The 14,693-nt window shown below is 48.0% G+C and overlaps 1 protein-coding gene across 5 annotated transcripts in view; it reads left to right on the top strand.

Annotated features, from left to right (window-relative positions):
- Positions 1–9,512, top strand: part of PAK1 (p21 (RAC1) activated kinase 1) — a 130,249-nt gene extending 120,737 nt beyond the window's left edge. For all 5 annotated transcript variants that reach the window (XM_061990380.1, XM_061990375.1, XM_061990368.1 and 2 more), the window contains 5 exons: positions 909–1,026; positions 1,850–1,949; positions 3,739–3,935; positions 5,559–5,696; positions 8,316–9,512. In XM_061990380.1, coding sequence (XP_061846364.1) covers positions 909–1,026; positions 1,850–1,949; positions 3,739–3,935; positions 5,559–5,696; positions 8,316–8,402 — 640 coding nt within the window. In that variant the 3' untranslated portion in view covers positions 8,403–9,512. The remainder of the gene's footprint in view (positions 1–908; positions 1,027–1,849; positions 1,950–3,738; positions 3,936–5,558; positions 5,697–8,315) is intronic.
- Positions 9,513–14,693: the final 5,181 nt, after the last annotated feature.

Here is a 14,693-nt window from a genome sequence, read left to right as displayed (position 1 = left end):
CAACATCACCAAAACAAAACACCAGCTTCATCTCTGATATGAAAAGCCCTCCATAACAGCAGCACTCTGTCACACAGCTCAGACTACAGTTCTGATTTGGGGAGAGTTCTCTCCTCAGCTCAAGTGTTGGCATTGGGTCAGTTTTATTGGTCAAAAGGTACCTCCTGCCCACTCCTGTGATGTCTCATCTCTGTCTACTTCCCATGCCAAACTAGGCTTAAGAACTTCTTTCTCTCTTGCTTTCTAGCTAACTGTTCCCTAGAACCTCTCCTGCTTTATGCCTTTGGCTCCAAGCAAAGTCACTGTTCACCCTTCAGTAGGATCAGCAAAGCAAGCACCTGCTTGATGAACTCTGATGCCAACAGCAGCTTTTAATTAGCTTCTCTGCCTTCTCTCTTAGTTCATCTGTCCACTCACTTTAAATATGGGAAGATAGATGGGTTTTCAAGTTTCTAAGCTGATGATTCCCACTGGAAAATGTGTCATCCTGATGTATATGTCATGGGGGTTGTGTTGATGTTTTTCCAGATGGGCCCCAAAAGGCAGAAGTGGTTGATGGTTTGGGTTTGGTCAGGTTTTTTAAGTAATGAGTTAATGCTGAAGTCTTCATCTCAGGTCGTCTGCTTTTAGACATGAGCATACACACTGCTAGCAGAGGATAGCCCAAATGGGTGAGAAAACTTGGCTTCATCTCAGTTCCTCATCTTCCTGTAGGCCTTTTTGGATGAGACTTGCCTTTTTGGGCAGGTACCATGAGTACCTGGTGCCCCACTGCTGTTAGATGTGCTGCTCACCTCGTGTTTTCTCTGCACTTCTGAGACAGCTCTAAAGCCCGGTGCATTCTGTCTAGGTAAATGATGGCCTGCTCATAACTTGCTGATTTTAAACTGTGGGGTTTGGCTCTTCAGTTACCTTGTAGGAGAAGAGCTGTGGGTGGTGATGGAGTACTTGGCAGGAGGATCCCTAACAGATGTGGTGACAGAGACCTGCATGGATGAAGGACAGATCGCAGCCGTGTGCCGGGAGGTAAAGCGGTGCTCACGCCCCAGGGGAGCTGTGGTGGGGAAGGGGACATGGGCCTTCCACAGCCTCTCACTGCCTCCACAAACATGCTTTCCAAGGATGGGTTTCATTTGGGAGGTTTCAGCATACAAACCTCATGTCTTTCACCCTAAGGGGGAAGGTTGGAGTATGAAATGGGGTTGGAATCCCTTTGACAGTGCCTGTTCTCCAGGTCTGTTGGGTCTATCTTGCCTTCCTAGGACCTGCAGGATCTGCAGTGGGATCTCTGGAGCCCTGCACATGTTGGATATATAAAAGACTCAGAGACACTAAGCCCTTGCTACTTGGAGCCCTGGCCCAGGCTGCCCAGGGAGGGTGTGGAGGCTACTTCTTGGGAGGTTTCCAAACCCACCTAGACACATTCCTGTGCCCCCTGAGCAAGGGGAACCTGCTGCAGCAGGGAGTTGGGATTGGAGGAGCTCTGGAGGTCCCTTCCAACATGCACTGTGGTAGAGTCCATTACAGAATCACAGAATCTCAAGGACTGGAAGGGACCTGGAAAGCTCATCCAGTGCAACCCCCCTGCCAGAGCAGGACCACCTAGAGCAGGGCACACAGGAACTCATCCAGCTGGGGTTGGAATGTCTCCAGAGGAGGAGACTCCACAGCCCATCTGGGCAGCCCCTGCCAGTGCTCCCTCACCTCAACAGGGAACAAATTCTTCCTTGTGTTTCTTTGGAACCTCTTCTGTTCCAGCTTGTCCCCATTGCCCCTTGTCCTATGGCTAATTGTGACTGGTGAATAATTCAGTAGCAATACTGTTATTAAATGTTGTTTTTCCTTTCAGTGTCTCCAAGCACTGGAATTCCTCCACTCCAACCAAGTTATTCACAGAGACATCAAGAGTGACAACATCCTGCTTGGAATGGATGGCTCTGTCAAACTAAGTATGTGGGAAGCATTACTAGTGATGATCTACCAACCCAGGTCTGTTGGGGAAATGGATGTTTGAGTTGCTTGATGCTGTGGCAATGAAACACTCCTGTAGGTATTTGTGTGGCATTGGTTTTCATGGAGATTGGCAAGCAGGAATCTTTGTGAACTGATACCAGACATGAAGTGAGGTTTGAGGTTCCTTTAGCTTTGGGCCATCTGTTTTTTGTGGACTAAAATAACAGCATTTAAATGCTACTCCAGTCTAGAAAGCTGGGTTGGGAGGTGTAGGACCAGAAGCCTTTAGTTGTGAGCAATCTCTTCAGTCTGGCAAATACTGCAGGGACTGGTGGGGGACAGAAGGGAAAACTGGAAACTGTGGAACTAGAAAACATTTAATCTTACAACACCAACTCAGACTGGACTGTAGATGTTGTTTCCTCCTTGTGTTATCACTAGTAATGAAGACCTTGAGGCTCTTCTGCTTGTCATTGCCCGTGCAGCGATAACCAGTGAATGATTGTCTTCCACCTATAGCTTTAGCAGAACTGTGCTCCTTTTCTCTACCTCTCAGTTCTGTTGGATAGCACCCAACAGGCATAAATAAACCTATTTTTGTCAGCAGTGACAGCAGATATGACTCAAAATTCACACAGAGCAGATATGCTGAGTAAGAAGGTGGGGGGTTTTTGCCCATAATTGCTGTTTAGCCTAAAGCTGTACTTTGGTACAATCAGATCTCTGGAGTGTTAGCAATGAATAGCTAATCAGGGCCAAAGTGCTCTGTTCTTACACAATAACTTCTTGAAGCACAGTATGCAGGTACCAGGCTGTAGCTTAAAGTTAGAAAAGTCCCTGTGAACAACAGAATCACTGAATCTTAAGGGCTGGAAGAGACCTGGAAAGCTCATCCAGTGCAACCCCCCTGCCAGAGCAGCACCACCTAGAGTAGGTCACACAGGAACTTGTCCAGGTGCAGTAACCTTCTGGAGCTGAGCTTCTTGTTGGCTGTGCTGGAAATGTGCTCTGTTTATGAACCATATGTACCTTTCCTGCTTGTTGCTCTTGATTTAAGCTCAGCTAGGGATCGGTTTAATTTTCGTCACTGCCTAAAATTAGAGCTGTGCTGCCTTAGGGGGTCAGGATGGACAGAGCATCTTGCTGTGTTGGTCTGCTGGGCTCACAAGAACAGAATTAGAGTTCTTTTGATAAGTCAAATACAAATAAGTCACAGGACCCAGCAATCTTTGTGTCAAATCTCTCCCATCTTTCTGTCTGGAGTCAATAAGCAGTATATGTTTTATTTTCAACTTATTCTGTTTGGTCTGTAAAGCAAATGCTGTTTAAGGGATGATATATTTGCTGAGGAAGTAATACCCCAGGGGCTGAAAATATCTCTAGACAATACAGTGTGTGTGTTGGAGGGTGTATCTAGATCAGACTGTGCATGAACTTCTATGTTCACATAGCCAGGAGCAGTCTTTAAACCATACATTACATAGAGTATTGCATAATGCTGCACACACAGTCAGGTGTCTCCAGCCCTTAGATACAGTTGTTTCCTGATCCCCATCATTCACACAGACAAGTCAGCAGCTCTGTAATCCTCACAGCCTCAGTCAGTCAGATTTGCCACCTTACCTCTCAACTCCGTCTTCTGTATGAGCCACCGAGCCAGCAGCACACCAGGGAGTGCAGCAGGGTGACGTGTGCTGCAGCTCTGCCATCACTTAAGGGTTGCTTTTGGAAAATGTGCTGATTTCTAAGGTTGTTTCTCCTTCCCCAAACCCTTTAATTTTCCAGCTGACTTCGGCTTCTGTGCCCAGATCACTCCTGAGCAGAGCAAACGCAGCACCATGGTGGGGACCCCGTACTGGATGGCGCCTGAGGTGGTGACACGCAAAGCATATGGGCCCAAAGTGGACATCTGGTCACTGGGCATAATGGCCATTGAGATGATCGAAGGAGAGCCCCCCTACCTCAATGAGAACCCCCTGAGAGTAAGTGAGAAACTTGTGCCCTCAGGTCTTTGTGAAATCTGATGGGGAAACCAGGCTGAAGGAAGCAGGTGAATCCTCCAGTGTGGTTTCTCCTTAGATGTTGTACTTGTGGAGTCTCCTCCTCTGGAGACATTGGAAACCCAGCTGGATGAGTTCCTGTGTGACCTGCTGGTGGTGCTGCTCTGACACTGGATGAGCTTTCAAGGTCCCTTCCAGCCCTTGAGATTCTGTGACTGTGTGTGAGAAGATGAGGAGGTAGTTTTAGTTAAAAGCCCCAGTTTTCTCTGGCTAGCAGAGATGTGGATTCTTCCTGTTGCAGACCCTCTGGTCAGCCCTGATGAGTCAGAATCATACAGAAAGAGTACCTGAGGGCTGACTTTTTGAATCCTTGTGCCCTGTGAGTGGAGAAGAGTTCTCCTTAAGTTAAAAAATGTGACAGGGAGCTTTTTCCTACTGGTGGATTGTTCCTCTTTGCAATGCTCCAACTAAAGCTGGAAGCTTAGTGAGTATTTAGACAGGCCTTAAGCCTCCTGATGTCTTTTCCTTGTGAGATGCTGTGAGTTCACAGGGGTGTAACAGCACTTAATATAAACCAGGTTTATGGCTCCTTCAGCTGCACAGGATGAGGGAAAAAACCTGTTTAATGTTTTATCTCCACCTCTCACACTGGAAGGGATTTTTGGGAGAGAAGAGCAGCTGCAAAGAAGAGTGAAAAGAAAGAAACTGGGTGTTGAGTTAAAGGATGGTGGCAAAGTAACAGCACTTTGGCCTCCTTTAACTCAACTTGTGCCAGTTCCCAGGCTGCCAGACTGCTCCCAGGGGAAGTGCCCAGTGCTGCACATGAACAGCTCTTGGACAGATTTCCGTTGCCTTTCAAACTTTGAAGTTTCTTGCATGAAATGCTGAAGTGGATGGATTCTGTGGGAGTGCTTCCTCCTCACAAGCAGCAGCAAACCCACTTGTTTCTGGAGGATGTTAAATGCTGCTAGATGGGCCTCTTGGGCATTTTTTGTAAGGAGCAAACTGCATCTTTATAGTATTGATTTTTTTAGGCCTTGTGCACTCACATAAAATACCAACAGAAGAAAATTTGTTTATCCAGGGGTACCTTCCCATGAAGTTGTGGTTGTTGCAGGACTCTAGCACTGGTACAGTCATGCCAGTTAACTTCCATATGTAAACACAGTCTGGAATGTTGTTTTTGTCCCCCTAATCCCTGGAGAGGGCTGCAGGATCCAAACCCAGATTATGAGAGTAAAACAATAAAGGATTGGATCTCATCCACATCCAAACAGGGCTGGCAGCTATTCTCTTGGCTGAAACTTAAGCATTGATTAGCAACCCTGATAAGGTTTTTCCTCTCCATTGAACTTGGGAGAGGAATCAGAGGATCATAGAATGGTGGGGGTTGGAAGGAACATTTAGAGATCATCCAGTCCAACCCCCCTGCAGAAGCAGCTCCACCTAGATCAGGTCACACAGGAACGTGTGCAGGTGGGTCTTGAAGAGCTCCAAGGAAGGAGCCTCCACACCCTCCCTGGGCAGCCTCTTGGAGAAATGAATGTTTCTGTAATCCAGAGGTGGAATCCAAACTTGTTTCTCTGGTGCTTGTTTTTCCTGTAGGCCCTGTATCTCATTGCTACTAATGGGACTCCTGAGCTGCAGAATCCAGAAAAGCTTTCACCCATCTTCCGAGACTTCTTAAATCGCTGCCTTGAGATGGACGTGGAGAAGAGAGGGTCTGCCAAGGAGCTGCTCCAGGTGGGTGGTAGAGACAGGACTAGGCCAGTGTCCAGTCACTGATACACTAAACATGAGGCAGCAATGTGCCCTCATGACCAAGAAGGCCAATGGCATCCTAGAGTGTGTTAAGAGCGTGGGCAGCAGGTCAAGAGAGGTTCTTCACTCCCTCTACTCTGCCCTGGTGAGGCCTCATCTGGAGTCTTGTGTCCAGTTCTGGGCTCCTCAGCTCAAGAGGGACAGGGAAGTGCTGGAGAGAGCCCAGCACAGGACCACCAAGATACTGAGGGGACTGGAACATCTGTGTGAGGAGGAAAATCTGTGGAAACTGGGGCTGTTCAGCCTGGAGAAGAGAAGGCTGAGGGGGAATCTCATCAAAGCTGATAAATCCCTAAAGGGTGGATGTGGAGACTGTGGCCAGTGTTTGTTGTGTGGTGGCCAGTGACAGGACAAGGGATAACAGGCACAAGCTGGAACACAGCAAGTGCCCCTGGCACAGGAGGAGAAACTCCTTTGGTGCTGAGGTGAGGGAGCCCTGGCCCAGGCTGCCCAGGGAGGGTGTGGAGGCTCCTTCTCAGGAGGTTTCCAACCCCACCTGGACACATTCCTGTGCCCCCTGAGCCAGGGGAACCTGCTTTAGCAGGGGCTTGGACTGAATGAGCTCTGGAGATCCCTTCCAACCCCCACCATCCTGTGATTGTAACCATGCAGTCCCAAGTGAAGCCAGACTTATGGTGAGACTGTGTTTGGAGTCTTAAATATTGCATCATCTGAAGGTATAAGCACAGCTGAAGCAACCTGCTGGAAAAAAAACCCCAAACCAACCCCCAAAACTAAGTCTGTAATAGTGTGTTGACAGACTGCTCCCTTTTTCTGCTGGATTTGCTACCAGCTGCAGCTGTGCAGCATGTTCTGTAACCAGCCTCAAATAATAGTTGTGCCCCAGGTCTGCCAAGTGCTGAGCCCCCTGATTCCCATGGCTGCATCACACAGCTGGCCCTGACATCTGTGTGTGCCCTCATGGTCCCACCATGCCTGTTCCCATTTGGACAGCAGGAGGGCCTCTGGCTCTCAGTGTTCTGGCTGTCTCCCTTCACAATGCTCTTTGCAATATGCATGGCTTGCATCGACTGCAGCAGTTTGTTTGTACCACATTTTGCCAGGTACTGCTTCTTCCTGAAGTGAGGGGACAAAGCCAACCTGCCCTTGGACACTTCCAGGGATGGGGCAGCCACAGCCTCCCTGGGCAGCGTGTGCCAGGGCCTCAGCACCTGGTGTCTTAGTCTGAACTCCTGATGAAAGGGGAGGGCCAAGCTGCCAGGCTTTTTACTACCATGGATGACAGGAGTGGTTCCTGTGTTCCTTCTGTCAAACTTGCCATGGAGGTGGGAAGTGTAGCTCTGCTAAATCAATCTGTGAGCAGGGGCACTCAGATCTCAGCTGTGAGACAGCTCCCTCTTACATTTTTCTTTCCACTAATTCTTCTAGTGGATTGGGTTTTGCACATGTTGCTGCCTTCTGAAACTGTAATGAACCATTAGTCACTGGCAGAATGGCAGGAGTTGAAAGATGACTTCTTCTCCTGGACTTTCCAACCCCAAAATATCAGAGAGCAGTAATGTTCTGTTCCTTGGAGCAGGAGAACATTTTGACTGTAACATTTCTGTCTGGTTTTAACTACCTTTCAGCCTTTAATGTATTTGTTTTTCCATCTCTGAAGCATGTTGCCTTGGGTGATTGATCCCTTCTGATGCTCAGAGGTCCTGTGGGATGTAGCTGCTTTTTGTTTTCAGAGCAGCCTGTGGACGTGCCCAACATGCCTTCAGCCTCCTCTGAGAGATGTTTTGATCATGGATGTTGTTTTACTTAACAGAGCACCTTGTACAGGAGACAGACTGAGTGGTTCTGTGCTGCAAGCTCTGTGCTCCTCTCCTGAATTCCAGAATGTCAGAAGGGCTGGAAGGGACCTGGAAAGCTCCTCCAGTGCAACTCCCCTGCCAGAGCAGCACCACCTAGAGTAGGTCACACAGGAACTCATCCAGCTGGGGTTGGGATGTCTCCAGAGAAGGAGACTCCACAGCCCATCTGGGCAGCCCCTTCCAGTGCTCCCTCACCTCAACAGGGAACAAATTCTTCCTTGTGTTTCTTTGGAACCTCTTCTGTTCCAGCTTGTCCCCATTGCCCCTTGTCCTATCATTGGCCATCACTGAGAACAGCCTGGCTCCATCCTCCTCACACCCACCCTTCTACTATCTATAGAAGGCCAAGGCAAATGCTTTCACCAGACCTGTGACAACAGAAAAGAGAGACATGAGAGGTCTCATGTGCAGAAAGCCCTGCACATTGTGCTTGAACCACACAGCTTGCTTTGACACACAGAATTTCACTGTAGACTTTGTAAGACTTTCTCATTCTCCAGGGGAACTCCTGGGGTTTCATTTGGTCTTGAAGCTGCACAGACATGGAGAGTTTGGCACGTGTTGGGTGCAAATCTGTTGGTCACTTTGTGGTTGGAACAGACCTGTTCAGAGGCCACAGGAGGTTGTTAGGCTTTGTGTGTGTCCAGGTGCCAATGTTGTGAGTAGCCACCAGACTTCTGAAAAAATTAACCCTTATTTTCTCTTTTCTTCTTCTTCCCAGCACCAGTTCCTAAAAATTGCAAAACCTCTGTCCAGTCTCACTCCTCTGATCATTGCAGCTAAGGAGGCAGCCAAGAACAACCATTGAAATGGTGGAGCCAACACAAGTCGTCGTGTCAAGACTTTTAGGTGTTCCCTTTCAGAGACTGAACTACCTGCCCCTCTCCCCTTCAGCTCCTTCACAGGGGTATTCTTAAAACTTTGACCTGCCCTGAAGGGTGCCAGAGCTGTTGTTCACTGAATGTGGAAGGGCACACAACAGGGAGATTACTGATCTTACCTGGTGAACTGTCTTTCCACCCTTGTGAAGAGGGGAAGAGTGTTCTGTGTGGTTGAGATCTTTCTGAGAACATCTGAACCTGACCTACACATTACAAAGCCAGTTTGTTTTATTTCTTACTGTGTTTGTTTTAAAAAAGAATGTGGAGCCTTAGACCTTGTTTATCTTAATGGATTAAATCTTTTGCTGGCTGGACTTGCCCTGCTTCTGCCAAGCTGCTCTTGCACCGCTCGGGCTGCTCTGTGCTTTGGATGACTTGAGGAGGGAAGGATGCAGGCAGAAGAAATGGGAACAGCTGTAAGAACTGAGAAGGGAAGGAGGGTGTGAATCCTGCAGCAGTGCTGGATGCTTCATGGGAGTGTGGAGAAAGCCTCTGTGTGCTTCCTGCAGCCATTGGAGAACTTCTTTCATGGGTGATGTTTTTGCCAGACTCTGTGACTTGGAGCTCCTCCCTCCCCCCCCTTTAGCTTCAACTCGACTAGTTAAAGCAATCTCAACCATTTCTGATGTTCTAGAAGGTAAATCTCAGGAAAAATCATCGATGCAGAGCTCTTTTAGGGTTATTTTATCCCCCCTGTGAGGCTTCTTTGGAGGCCTTTGCCTTGTGTGATAAAGCAGACAGAGCAATTACTATTGTAAAGATAAGATTTGCCTGCAAAATGATGTTGAAAACTGTTGTTTCTTAGAGCAAGTCCAATGGAAAACAAACTGATCTTGGATGCTGCTTTCTCCTTGGAGATGTGGGGACATTCATTGCTTCTGAACTGATAGTGGTTTCTTTGTGCTACTGATTCCTTGGGTTGCTAATAGTCTGTAAAAACAACAGGCAACCTGGAGCTACTAGAGATGGGTTGTAAACACTGGGCTGATGTTCACCTGTGTACTGATTTTTAATAAAATGACTGCTGAGTTTCTTAACTGGGGGCTGAGGGAGGACTGGAGCATTAACTCAGGGCTGAGGGAGGACTGGAGCATTCACTGGCACCAGCCCTGTCCCTGGGGATTATTGCTGATGTCATCACCACCTGCCTCAGTGTGTTGGATGAATATAACCTTGTCTCCTGCCCCTTCTTCTCTAGTCCTTTGGGCCAGCAAGTGGTTCTCAAGGGAGTGACTTTACACATAGAGAAAGTGATAAAAGATCTGTGTTATAACTGGGGAGCTGCTTACTCTGTTGCTTTGCTCATTTATGGGGTGGATTTACACTGATCATCTCATTCCTCCTCCATGCTGAGACCTGCTGCTGGCTCAGCCCTTTATTCCCTGCACATGGAGCTCCATTCAGATATATTTCCCTATTCTATCCATAATACCTGACCACTCTTACAACTAGTTTTTAACCAGACATAGATGGTTGTGAGGTCTTTTGCTTCTGTGGTGCCTTCTCCCATCCTTTGTGCTCGAGGATGGTCAGTGGTTGAAGCCTGAAGTCCATTCCCAAAGCCTGCAGCCTCTCCCTTTGTGTGTATTTCATCTCCCTGGGATATTAAGAGTTTCCCCTCACACAGCTTGCACCCAAGGGTGAATTCCTTGAGGAAAGCAGTAAAGCCATGAGCCTGGAGAGGGGATATCATCAACTGATGAGCTGCTCTGCTTGGAGCCTAGCTGCAGAGTGCAGATGGAAGGCACTAGCCTGGAGTACATTCCATTGATAAGGACTGTGCTTCTGTTTCCTCTGCAAGTCTCAAGATGGCATATGGGAGAAGAGAGGGGCTAGATCTGACTTGGTCTACAATCCCATACAGGTATAAAATCCCTTACAGATTTGGCAGCTGGCTTTTTTTTGATGGCACAGGGTTGAATCCAATCCACAATGGTGTTTGGTGTCTCTGACTCCAGCTCCCTTCTCTGCTCCTTCCTCTGCATCCCGTTGAGATGAAAACCTTCACGCAGGTGAGCACGTGTGACCTTGTATTTCTGCTAAATCTCCCCAAAGAAGGTAGAAAAGGGTCTTTATCTGTGGTTTTAGTCACTCTTCTGGCTTCTCTGTTGCATAATAGAAAAGGAATCGACATGGGTGAGTTTAGTGATGGTCTTGGCAGAATTAAGTGGTGGGACTTGATGAGCTTAAAGGTCTTTTTCTGTGCTCTTAAATGACCATTTCTCCCTCTTGTGCTGGAGATTTGCTGTTGGCTGGTTGACTTCCCCTTTGAATCAGTCCTGCCTGGTTTCTGCTGGAGGCAGGGTTTGCGACACTGTACCAGGGACATGTGACATCTCATCCCAGGCCTGGTTTGGGAATAGGAGGTGTCAGCTACCATGTGCCTGGACTCAGTCTCAAGGTGTTTGTGTTTTCACAAGAAGCTTTAGGAGAGTGGGATGATTTTTTTGGGGGGTTGTCTTTCTGAAACACATCCTTTATTCCTCTCTCCGTCTGTGCCTCACCTTGTGTCAGCACCTGTGCCAGCTTCCACACGGCCCTTTACAGCACCTTCCTGCCTACAGTGGGCTCTTAAATGAAACTGGCTTAAAAATTCACCTCTGGGCCTCATTTTTCTGAGGATGTCTTGACCCTGCTGGGGTTGGGAAGTGACTCCAACTAGAAAACTTCTTTGGGGGCTTTGCTTTTTTTCTTTTTCCCTACTCTATGTATTATTCTCCTGAGTTGACACCATTTTTAATCACAGCCCTTAATTATTTATTTGCCTATTAATATTAAAGTCTCTCTTTTGTATTAGAACATAAAATATTCAATTGTTTGGGTGTCCTTTCAGAAATCCACCTTCCTTTTTGAGGGCTCTCAAGCAAACCTATACCAAAAATGACGTGTCACAGCTGACAGAGGATTTGATGGAAGTTGAGGTTCAACTAATCTTTTCCTAAACACAGATTGTCTTCTTTAAGAAGCAACTAGTAGCTTCAACAAGACTCTTCCTGTAGTTCAAGAATGGGCATTTGTTTGGATCACACTAGCTCTAGGTTTTCTTTAAACATAAAGTGATTTGGAGTTCACTGGGGCCAAGAGTTTGTGTGTGAGAGGGACACACAGACCCTGGGAGAGGGCAGCTTGTGATGCTGAGGGTGCAGAGCTGGGACAGGGAGGGAGGAGGTGGCAGAACTTGCCAATTTAGTTGCAGCAGTGATAGCACATGCCTGTAAAATGTCTGAATTGAATGGATGTGGGTTTAAAGGAGATAAATCTGGCTGATCAGTCCTTACAGGCTCCTGCCTAGACAGGCATTGTGCTCCTACCAAACTGCTTTTCCTTTAAACAAAAGGGGTGCACGAGGGGGGGGGGGGGGGTTCCCCAGCAAGGAGGCTCCTTGAGAAAGGAGGTTTCCATGGAGACACTTACTTGGCTGAAACGATCTGGTATGGGCTTGAGAAGAGGCTTGGGGGGTAAACACCACAGCCACACAAAAGCCACTGGTTCCTGAAGCATCTGGAGTTGCCTCAGTGCTTTGTTTCCATCTCCATGCCTCTTTTTTTAGAGGGGTCTGATTTTGAAATGGTGCCAAAAAATGTTGCCTGGCCAGAAATGTGAGGTGTGCAAAAGGCTGCTGCTTCTTCACTGAGATCTCTCCTACTATCCCAGTCCATCTGTTTCTCCCAGTGCTGCAGGTTGGTGCAAGTAGGGCACATTTGCAGCAAAGTGCTGTGCAAGAATGGATTGGGAGAGCCTTGCTCCCTTCAACCCTGCTGCCTTAGCTGACAGGAAAGCTGCTATAGACTGAAATCCAAGAAGAATACTTGTTTGAACCTCATTCCTAATCAAGAGGCAATGGGTATAAGCTGGAACAGGAGAGGTTCCAAAGAAACACAAGGAAGAATTTGTTCCCTGTTGAGGTGAGGGAGCACTGGCAGGGGCTGCCCAGATGGGCTGTGGAGTCTCCTTCTCTGGAGCCATCCCAACCCCAGCTGGATGAGTCCCTGTGTGCCCTGCTCTAGGTGGTGCTGCTCTGGCAGGGGGGTTGCACTGGATGAGCTTTCCAAGTCCCTTCCAGCCCTTGTGATTCTGTGACAATCCATTTGTACAGTGGGGGACAACATCTGCAATGTTAAAATTGTTAAAGGTGAAATCTGATTCTCCATCTTCCTGGCATAAAATAACGAGGCTTTTTAATGACTTCTTGTTTCAACAGTAGTAAACAGCCTGTAGTGAGCCCAACTGGACCAAGCATGTGGATAATTAATGCTCCAGGATCTCATTGTTTGTTGCTAATGACAACCCACAATGCCAAGGATGGGATCTTAGAGAAGCAGCTGCCAATTTGACAGGGAATAGCCAGCAGCAACTAGCCAGTGACACAGAAACTTGCTGCCAGAAGGGATGCCTGAAGTGGTGGGAAGAGCTACAGAAGGAGATGGAGTTGGTCCAAGGGATGCTGCAGTAGGATGAAGCAAAGGCTAAAACTTCAGTTGCACAGTTGCTGAGGAAATTTGGGTGAGGGAGCAGTGGCCTAGGCTGCCCAGAGGGGTTGTGGAGGCTCCTTTCTTGGAGCTCTTCAAGACCCACCTGGACACGTTCCTGTGTGACCTGATCTAGGTGACCCTGCTTCTGCAGGGGGGTTGGACTGGATGATCTCCAAAGGTTCCTTCCAACCCCTACCATTCTGTGATTCTGTGATTCTATGAAATTCAAGGAGTGCCACAGCAGCCTGGTGTATCTCAAGGCAGCAATGTCTCTGAAGGAGGGGAGTGCAAAGGAGCCTGGGGAAGGAAAAGGTGTTGGAAGTGGAGCCTGGAGCAGCAATACAGCTCTGAGTCACTGTCAGTGCTAAGAGAGCTGGAGCTAAGCCAGGAGGTTTGCCAGAGTGACAGAATTCATCTGGAAAGGCAAAGTGGGAGCTAGAATGGAGGAGATGGCCTTGATGTGCCAAGGAGCTGAGGAGAGAGGCCAGATTTTGTGGGTTATGTGAAACAGCAGAAGCAAATTGAACACTGGCATCTGTGGATGACAGGCAGCTCGTTCCCTCTTGCCTTCCAGCATCAGTAGGGCATCTTTTCACCATCAGCACTGCTTTGGGGTTGTGTTTGTCAACAAGACCTTGCCACTCTGCACTTACTCATTCCTGACTGCAGCTTTCACCTGCTGGAAGATCTATTTGTGTTGTGTCCCCCCTGGAAATAGAAAGGGCTGTTGTCATTTTCAGGTGGGCCAGGTGACGTGTTTCTGTTCCTGCTGCCTTGGAGTAACTCTCCTGTGGTGCTGGGTTTGTCTGATGTGCCAGGTCAGCTCAGACATTCAGAAAAGAGAATGGAGACCTTAAATAGAACCTGAATGAATTACTTGGTTCTCCTTCCCTTGCTGTTTCAGTGACCCTCACAGTGATAGTAGAACTGAGAGGGGGTGCTTAAAGAAGGGGCTGTGTTTCTCTGACCTGTTTCAGATTAATCAGATCTGATTTGATCTACTGAGCTTGGTGTCTGAGACTCCTCATATGGAGGAGGAAATCATGGGAGGGTTTGAGACCTCTATCCCCAGCATCATTCTTATGGGATCAGTAGGATGAGGCTAACAAGAGCAGACATTTATCATCTTGCATACCTGTTTGCTCAAAGGCCTCATTGCAGTGAGGAGCAGGAACAACAGGATTTGGGGAGGATGTGTGTGTCACCACCACCACCCCACTTCTGCACTTCATCTCCAGCTTGGAAAACATCTGACCTGCATGTTTGAAGCCTGAGAAATCCACCCCAATGCTGAAAGGACTCTCTGAGCTTGGCCTCTGAGGAATGTGGGAGTGAGTGGCAGTGGGAAGCTCTGCCAAACTCTTGCTGGGTGCTGAACATGGGTTTAGAGAAGGTGCTGGAAGAAAAGACACCTTGCATGGAGACTTAAAATCACCAACTGGAGGAAGGCAGCTGGTGATACTTCATGAAAACCCCTTGTCCAGAACAGTTGCTCCAGCTGAAGCTGCTTTCCAACAGCTCTTTGTCAGGAAAGCCAGGGGAATGACCTGTTTCCTGGGTTGTTTTTGTGAAGATGGGGTCCTGGTCACTTGAGTAAGAAGAAGCATTGGAGCCCAGCTGGCTGGGATTGAGGGTAATGATGCTCTTTGCTGTAGTGTGGCAGCATCCCACCTTGGATATCCTTGTCCCATTGGAGAAAGGAAATCTAAGTAGGCTGCCACCACCTCCTCCTCCTCAGCTTCACAA

Source organism: Colius striatus, chromosome 1 (assembly GCF_028858725.1).
Source record: "Colius striatus isolate bColStr4 chromosome 1, bColStr4.1.hap1, whole genome shotgun sequence".
NCBI lineage: Eukaryota > Metazoa > Chordata > Aves > Coliiformes > Coliidae > Colius > Colius striatus.
The sequence above is the reverse complement of the archived record's forward strand: the minus strand, read 5'-3'. Positions and strand labels throughout refer to the sequence as shown.